General features: G+C 55.1%; 1 protein-coding gene across 3 annotated transcripts in view; it reads left to right on the top strand.

The window, feature by feature from the left end:
* The first annotated feature begins 769 nt into the window (after window positions 1-769).
* Window positions 770-8,889, top strand: part of AMPD2 (adenosine monophosphate deaminase 2) — a 26,490-nt gene continuing 18,370 nt past the window's right edge. For 2 of the 3 annotated variants that reach the window (XM_019546278.1, XM_019546276.1), the window contains exon 1: window positions 770-919. In XM_019546278.1, coding sequence (XP_019401823.1) covers window positions 841-919 — 79 coding nt within the window. In that variant the 5' untranslated portion in view covers window positions 770-840. Of the gene's footprint in view, window positions 920-3,638; window positions 3,662-8,889 lie in introns of those variants that run through there. The other variant, XM_019546279.1, reaches the window with a different exon arrangement.

Below are 8,889 nucleotides of genomic sequence, written 5' to 3'. Positions count from 1 at the left end.
GTCGCCGCCCGCGTGCGGAGGCGGCGAGGGGAAACTGAGGCCGCCCTGGACGGGGGAGCAGAGCCGGGCCCGGCCCCGGGGCAGCGCGGGGGCCCCGGTGCCTGCCCCCAGGGGTGGGCTGGCGGGCCGCGTGTCCCAGGCCCAGTGTTGCCAACTCTCCTGATGTGCTCGGGGAGCGTGCTCGTGCTCTTTCATGGGTACGTGTACATGCGTATACACGAACACACGTCTGTAAAAGAAAGAGCTAGTTTTACACACACGTATAAAAGAAAGCTAGTTTACACACGCACGCTCGTTTTTCACATTCCCGAAACAGAGACTAACACACCCCCAGAAGTCAGGGAGTTGGCAACGTGGCGCGGGGGGCACCCCTCTCTGGAGCCAGGGTGCTGGCCGGATCCGACAGGGGCATAGCCGTGGTGCGCGGGACGTGGCAGCCTGGCGGAAGCGAGCCGGGCGTTTCTGGCCAGCCCTGTGGCTCCTCTGTGTGGTCCCTGCCCTCTGGGTCGCCCCAGCGGGGCTGGTTGGGGCGCACAGGCTTGTCATCCGGAGATGCTCGGGGTTTGGGGTGGCCGTGGCCGTGGCCGTGCCCGGCATGGTCGCCTAGGAAACACCCCGGTCGGCCTGTTCCTTGCCCAGCCGTCTGGGACTTTGGTCCAGCCCCAGGCTTCCTGCATCAATCATCAACCAGGGGAGTGGCCCAGTGGGTCCCAGCCGAGCTATTGGAAGAGCGCGGCCTGCCTCCCGAGTCCCTTCTGCAGTAAGAGTCCCCAGCCCAGCGGCCCGCGGCACCAGCCGGCTCTGCAGCTCTGAGTCACAGCCGAGGCGGACGGAAGCAAAATGTCATCCACCGCTGGGGTTCCCCGAAACAAGTACCCCTTCAAGAAGAGGGCCAGCCTGCAGGCCCCCGCCATGGCAGGTGAGCAAATGCAGGCCAGGCACCCACCGCCCCCTGCGTGCCTGCCGCTGGACGGCTGGGGGGGCATCACAGCCTTTGTTCCACGCAAAAGGCCAGACCCCTCCATCGCCCATCCTCTGAGAACGGTAGTGGACTTATACGGCTCTAGTGGCATCCTGGGCATCATCCCCCTACGATATCTGCCCGTCTGGACTGGGGAGGGATGCTGGTGACTGGGGTGTGCGCCTCTTTCTAGTGAAGCGCTGAGCGGAGGGGTAAGGAAGCAGCAGGCTGGGACTAGGTTTTTCTGTGGCACAGGCTGGGGATGGACTCGGGTAGGAAGGGGATTTGTGCCTTGTCTTGCAGAAGGATGTGGGCGTGAGGACTCGGGACAGGTGTGTACCTATGTGTGTGAGTGATACACACATGGCGTTTCATGCAGAGACATAGGCAGGGTCAGGTAGTGCTTGATTCGAGCAGGACCGCGGATGCTGGATACCTGGATTCTCTGCCTGGCTCTGGGTAAGAGCGCGATTCAGTGGGGAGGATGGGGAACCTGGGCTGTATTCCTGACTTTGCTGCCTGTTTTCTTCAGGTGAGTTGCTTTGTTATGTGGTGCCTCAGTTTCCCCTTTTGTAAAGCAGAGAGGAACGTACTCACCTGCCTCTGTCATGTGTTTTGCGATTATTGCTGCACTTCTGTGAGCCATTGCTGGTTGGTGGTGGGCAGAGATGGATCTCAGAGTGCATGAACTGCATCAAAATTTAGGGCTGTCCCCCGGGCCACCCTTCTGAAAGTTGCCTGGCATCCTCTCCCCACTGTACTGCAGACCCGCAGCCTGTGTGCTGCATTTGGGGCTAGCGTCCCCCTGGCTGAGCTCCTCTGCATTTCCCACACGCATCCAAGAGACACCAAGGGACCTGGGCAACATCCTGTTGGTGACCCTAGGGTCCTATTCTCAGGCCATAGCATACCAGTGACATCCACTGGGCTGCTTGTATCTCATGGCAGGAGATGAAATATAAGGTATCAAAGCATGAGCCCTGGGGAAATGTAAGTGTTGAGGAGGGTCTGTGACCCTCCTGGAGATGCATTGCCTATGTATCAGCGCATGTGGGTGCCTGGGTGGGTGTTTTTTGTGCAAGCCTGTATCTGTGTGGGTGCTGTTGTGTAAGAAAGCATGGGGAACTGCTGTTCTAGGTTTGACAGTATCCCACTGTGTAATGCATCAGACCAGTGCTCCTGTCTGCTGCCCTCTTTCAGCCTCGGTTCCTCCAGACCCATCACTGTGGTATCCGAGTGCCTCAGCAGCTGGTACCTGATGCTTCAGAGCCAGGCACAGGAGGAAGAAATTCCCACCATGCACTTGGCTAATTGGCATGTGTGGGTGGTGGTGGAGGGGGGGTGTTATGCACTCTGGATGACGGTGTTCTGGCCATATCGTTATTTTTGGAGTAACTCATTTATTACTATTCCCACAGGGCCCTGGGAGCCCCACTGGGGCTCGTGTGAGTGTGTAGATGGGAGCGCTGCAGGGCAGATGCTAACAAGAGCGTGGTGTAGTGCGTGGAGACGTAGGATGAACACAGATGCTAGTGTATGTACATGGTGTAGTTATGTGGCTACACAGGATGGACACCCAGATGATAACAAGTGTGTATCATCATGCTGTTGCGTGATTCTTGGGTGCTGCATAGTCATGTGGGTGCTTTGCATGCCCCATCCCTATGTGGACAGGAGTATGCTTAAGTCTGTACGTGGATCGATTCCTGTCTTTTCTTGCCTGCCATTATAATTCCTGACATACCTGGCAACCTAATAACCTGCCCAGCCAGTCCCGGGTCTGTCAGGGCACAGGTTATCAAATCCATGTGGCTGCACGTGACGGACATTTCCTCACCTAGTGGCAGAGCAGGTATGGAGGAGGAGGAGGAAAGAGGAAGGGACAGACCAGATTCCAGTAGAGAAAGGTGTCCAGGATTGCCTGGGAGTGCGGGGAGAGGAGATGATGAAATCAGCATCTTCCCATGTGGAATCTGGTTCAAGATGTCATGGTCCAGTTGGCACGGCCTGTGAGGAAGCTCCTGTTGCCAGGGACACACTTACCTCAAGGACTTCTGGGGCTGGGAGCAGGCCTCCTGCAGGGAGAGAGCTGAGGGGTTTTGGGGTGATTGCACTATAGTGAAGCAGAGCCTCTTTGCCTTTGGGTGATCATCGACTGGGAACCACAAGGGTGGGAAGGAGCATACTTAAGTCTAGCTTGCAGGATCTTGGGGTGTGCACTTGAGATTCACCTGGGCAGGTGGCTGCAGGGATGACTTGTGTGACTCATCCCCATGCACTCCAGCCTGATGCTGTCACCAACCTTGGATGCGTGTCTTTCTCAGGCTGCTCTTCTGACACCCAGGTTTGTTGTTGCCAAGCAGGTGATGTGGCCTAGAATCATATTTATGGTTTTTCTTAACCATGGGCTTCTCTAGGCCCTTTAGGACCTAGGAGCTGCCCACTTCTCTGCCCTGCTCCTGGGGTCTTCTTCCACGTTCCATTTCCTGCCCCTGCCTGCCTCGCAGCAGCTGTTCATTGCCCCTTGGCCCAGCAGCCTGGGACTTTGGTCAAGTCCTGGCCTCTCCGCTCAATCATCAACCAGGGGAGGGGCCCACCCAGATCCCCTACAAGCTGTTGGAAGAGCCTGTGAAATCTCTCCTGTCCCTCTGCTCCTACCACCTGCCTGCTGGTGCTTCCTGGTGGGTGGGCGTGAGCCAGGTAAGGTACACATGCCCAGGGGGACTTGGGATCTGTGCCATTGCCCACCAGTCAGAGATCCATACGAGACACTAGCCACTTCCCAAGGCTTTAGCTGCCTGTGGCAAAGCTGGCTTCCCAAGGGTTAAAGCCATCAGTTAGGAACATGCCTTGGATTAGTACAGGATTCTTTGCTGCATTCCCAGCGAGTGAACCCCGCTGGGTGGTAATTATTCCAGGAACCGTTAATCAGACTCTGCCAGAGCTCTACAGAGAGCGTGGGATTGTGAGAGCAGGAGCACACTAATATCACAGCTTCTCCTTCACCAGCTTGGATTAAAAGGTACTGATGGGAAAGCCCAGTGAGACGGGGTCCCATCGTATCAGGGATTTGGATCTGGGAGCCGTAAGAACCCTCTGCACTTTCTTAGCTGCTTCTTGCTGACAGATCTCAAAGCACTTTGAAAGGGGCAAGTGCATCTTATCCTGCTATTGCAGGTGGGGAAACTGAGGCACAGGGCAAGGTCATGCAGGTGGTTGGTGGTAGGGCCAGGATCTGATCCCAGGGTTGGATTCTCCCATCTTCCACAGAGGTGTACACAAGTCCAGAGTAAGTGTGCAGCTTATGCTCAGCAATGCACTCGAAGGGGCAGGGTAGTAGCAAACATTAAGCTGATGGGTCTTGATTAGCTAGGGGCAACATGTGATACACAGATGCTGCAGAGATGGTTTCAGGTGCCTCACAAATCTCTGTCACAAGGACTTCCAGTACCCCTGGCTCTGCCAGTGGATAGATCCTGTCTTATAGTGCCAATAGACTCAGTGTGCCCTGCTTTAATGCCCTTTATTTTGCCTGTTGTGAACTTGCTCTAGTGTAACAAAACTTTTGATTTGGTCTATTTGGGGGTTAGCAAGGTTGATCCCTTCCAGAGGGGCATGTTGGTGGCTATATATCAGTACACAATACTGTCTAATGGCTAGTAGGAGGGAGCTAATGGCTAGACTCCAGGACTCATGGGTGCTGGCTCTGTCACTGGTTTGTGGTGTGATTGGTAAATCTTCAGTGCCCCTCAGTTTCTGTGTATACTTAAATGGCTCACCTGCCTCCCAGGGGGAAGGGGGATGAAGTATTGATAAAGCACTGTGAATTCTTGGATAAGAGAGGGTTACTTTTAAATCAACAGTGGTTATGAGAAAAAGCAGGGTGTTATTTTATGAAGTCTTTTTATTTCCTTTCATATAAAAAAGATGACCTAACCTGGGAAGAAAAGAATTAACAAAAGAAAAAACTCTCTCAGGATGTAGTTGGCAGCACCATTTAACATACTTTCCTCTGTGACAGGAGATGCGCACAGTATTTAAGAACTGGGGTCAGGTCCTTAATTGCTCTTGAAGTGGGTTGTGAATCTCTCATAAGCCAACATGTATTTCTCCTCCAGACTCATCTCTCGAAGGATCTCATCTTGCGGTCTCTATTTAAAGCTTTGCCAGCAGAGCTGTACATGGGGTGGACACCCTGCGGCTAGTGAGCATGTGTTGGATTGTCATGTGGGCATGCAGGAGTGCGGGAAAAAAATCAACCCCCTCGATATAGCTATGTTAGCAAAACCCATAATGTGGCTGTAGTGATCCCTGCAAGAGTCCTTTACCTTCCTGGTATAGCTTACTGCCGTGGGACAGCTAGGCTAAACTGTGGCACGGACAAAGAAACGAGTAATAATGAATTAGCGGTTTGCAAATTTTTAACTGGCCATGTGCCTGCTCTTACCCCTCGGTAAGTAAAAACTAGGCTGGGGCAGTTTAGCCCTGGGTCACTGAGGCGTAAGCTATAAGAGTCACTTGCCACAGGATGAGAGCACACACATGGAAAGTTCCTGCAGGCCTCCTGCATACCCCCTTTCTAACTTGCTTGCATTTGTTCGCTTGTCCATGTCCCTGTACAGTCCCCAGACCTCTTTTACTTTTGTCACAGGTGTCTCTCTGGGGTGGTTTGCTAGTACAGCTCTCTACTGTGTGTTTGTATCTGGTTGTTCCAGCGAAGCTTGTAAGTATAGACAAGCCTTCAGAACACTGTACAGACTTTAATGAATTCAGACTCCCCTGAGGTGCAGAGGAAGTCATGATCAGCCCGCTTTTGCAGGTGGGGACATAGCAGGCACAAGACACAGCAGCGTAGTCATTATTAGCAGTTATACACACCGTTGTTTGCTTGGCTGGTACTTTTCCATCAATGCTAGAGGGAAAAAAGACAGATCAGGCCCCATTTGTCCCTTCCTCTGCTCAGGATCATCCCCTGGGTTATGCTTGGAAGTGGGATGAAATGGTGCGTGTGAGGTGGTTAGGAGATGTGGTGTGTATAAAGGCAGTCACAGTTGTAGCCACTAGCAGAGGTGCAAGAGAAAGGGCTGAGCACATCTGGAAGGAGCACTGGATTTGAGTTCTTTGTCTGGGTAGGACTGGGGGCAGTATGTTCCCTCTCCTCTGACTCTCATGGTTGAGATGGTTCATGACTGGTGCCCGTTTCTCCCCAGCTCTGAGCTGAGGCAAAGGAGGACCCTGTCTCTGGGCTCAGTTTACTAACATAGATGTTTCCATTCCACATTACAGTTGTTAGGTAGCAACAAACCCATTTGGGATGTCAGAAATCATAGGCTTTTGCCTCCCTCCTCTTCTGCATGCAGAGCTGCTCTTCCACGGCCTCCACCTTTCCATAGAGAGAGCTCCATGTAGGTCCCTTTCACATTGACATTGCATCCAAACCTTTAACTTCAGTATCTGGCAGCTCCCGGCTGGGGCATGGTCTCAGCCAGGCTAGGATCTGCAGGTTCTCTGAAGCATTCTTCTAAAACTAAACTGCCCATTTTCATAAAGCCAGCCTTCATCCCTTTGAATGGTCATACCAGATGGACTGATCTGAGCACAGGACTGGGAGCCAGGAATGCTATTCTAGCATTTGTGGTTCTGCCACAGGCTCAAGCAATCTCAAGCAAGTCACTTTCCTGCCCTATGTCTCCATTTCCTGTTTATGTCCCCCTGACGGTGGCTGCTTTGGCTCTTTTTTGCAAAGGGCTCAGACCTTTGGCTAAAAGTCCCTATAGAAGAGTGTTGGGGCTTTTGCAGTTGTTGGTGCCAGCTGTGGTCTGCAGAACTGGCACTGCTGTGTCATGCTGGTTCCTCCTGAGCGTGGGAAAGCGCAGCCCTGACTGCCCCAGGTTGGAGATGGGCTGTCGAGTCAGGACAGGGCAGCAGCCTTTGAGGAACCTGGCCTTGTGCAATACCATTCACAGTGTGGTTACTAACCGGGCCCTTTCCCCAGTCTGTGTGCGTGGGAGCGTGTCCTGCTAGAAGCTGCTGCTGCTGCACTTGGGGAACGGAGTTTGCTTCATGTCTTGCTAACAGCACAGTTGTGTAATGCTGGGCCTAGGGAAAGGATCCACAGACAGAGGACTAGAGGAGGAGTGCGGGGCTCCAGGTGCACCCCAGAGGGACCACCATGAGGACTTGGGAGCATCTTCCTGTCTAGAGGAACTTGGGACTGGTGGGCATCTCACCCTGGGGGGAGTTGGGAATGGGGTTTCTGGGGGGAACAGTCAGGAGGAGGTTGGGAGCACGGTCCAGTGCGTACAGACTGGAGCAAGGGGAGGAGGCTGGGAGACCGGCTTCTGGTTTGGCAGAGGGTTTGCAGCTCACCCTGGGGGCAGTGGTATGCTACCCCGTCTGGGCTGGGAACAGGCAGTGCCTCCCCAACCCAGGGCTGGCCCTGTCAGCTCCAAAAGGCAGAAGCTGGTATTTTCAATCACTGTGTCTGTGAGAAAATCAAACAGCCCTCAAGGAGCAGACTCAAGGCTCAGGGCCTCAGGTACAGGCCCTGGCTTCAGGGGGCCAAACAGAGATGTCTTAGAGATCCAGCTCCCTCAAAGGCTGAATATCCCCACCTGCAGATGAGGTTTGTGGGAAGAGCAGGTGTTCAGTTGCTGTGATTAGGGGGCTTCTCCAGTCCCTTGGAGGAGCATCTTCCTTACACCCAGCTCCAGCTGGGCCTCAGCTACCAGGATCCAGTGGGCTCTACTCTGTGAAGCTGATGCCTAGAGCTGGGGCTGGGATCCTGTGATCTGGAGTGAGGAGGGGCAGCTCCCATCCGTGAAGAGCCTCATTCCTTATGTGAACTGCTTATATCAGAGGCTTGTTTACCAGGCCCAGACGGACTGCTCTGGCCTGTAGGTACCATGGCTGGTACCGCCTGCTCCCTACAGCACGTGCCGTGGGGACCAGAATTCACTTCCTCTGGAGAAGCTGCTGTGTCTTGCTGCCCAGCCTGCATGCCAGCCCCCTTTATCCAAGGGCAGTACCGTGGGATGGCTGTCACAGCCCTCGTTAAGCTGCTGATCCAGGCCTGCTTTGTTAGCAGTTGAGCACCCCTGGGTGCTGTGCTCAGCATGTAGGTGGGAGCCGGATCCAGGGAGCAGAGGTCTGATGAGCAGAGTAGGCAGTGAAGGGGCAAATTGAGAAGGATGCTGCTGGCTCAGCCCCTACCCAGCTGGGGTGTACCTCGCCCCCTACATGCCCTGGTCACCCAGGAGCCCCCACAGCCCATCCCCTTCCTCTCTGGCCCAGTGATTGCTACATTAAAGCCCTGTCTGAGCTCCTGCAGTGCTGGCTGGCCAAAGCATCACCCTTGTTGAGGAGTGGGGGGCTTCATGGCACCTCGCAGGGTCAGAGTAGAGTCAGACCTGGGTCCCATCCTTGCCAGAAGGCAGTGGTGTCCAGTGGTTGAAGCAGGCGGGGTGGGGGTGGGGGATGGAGGACCAGACACCTGGCTTCCATAACCTGCCCCCGGGGGGCCGTTCGGCCCAGTGGTTAGAACAGGGGCAGGACACCTGGGTCCCCACTCCCGCCCCTCCCCCAGGAGGGCAGTGCCGCCCAGTGGTTGGGGGGGCAGGACCCCTGGCTTCTGCCCCAGCTGAAGACGGCAGTGTGACCTGCCCCCGGGGGGCCGTTCGGCCCAGTGGTTAGAACAGGGGCAGGACACCTGGGTCCCCACTCCCGCCCATCCCCCAGGAGGGCAGTGCCGCCCAGTGGTTGGGGGGGCAGGACCCCTGGCTTCTGCCCCAGCTGAAGACGGCAGTGTGACCCAGTGGTCGGGGGCGGGGGGCAGGACACCTGGGCTCCATGCCTCTCTGCCCAGGGAGCGCAGTGAGGTTTAGTGGTTAGAGCAAAGGGCGGCGGGCAGGATGGGGAGGCAGGACACC

The sequence above is a fragment of the Crocodylus porosus genome, unplaced genomic scaffold, assembly GCF_001723895.1.
Source record: "Crocodylus porosus isolate Cpor-Errol unplaced genomic scaffold, CroPor_comp1, whole genome shotgun sequence".
NCBI lineage: Eukaryota > Metazoa > Chordata > Crocodylia > Crocodylidae > Crocodylus > Crocodylus porosus.
The sequence above is the reverse complement of the archived record's forward strand: the minus strand, read 5'-3'. Positions and strand labels throughout refer to the sequence as shown.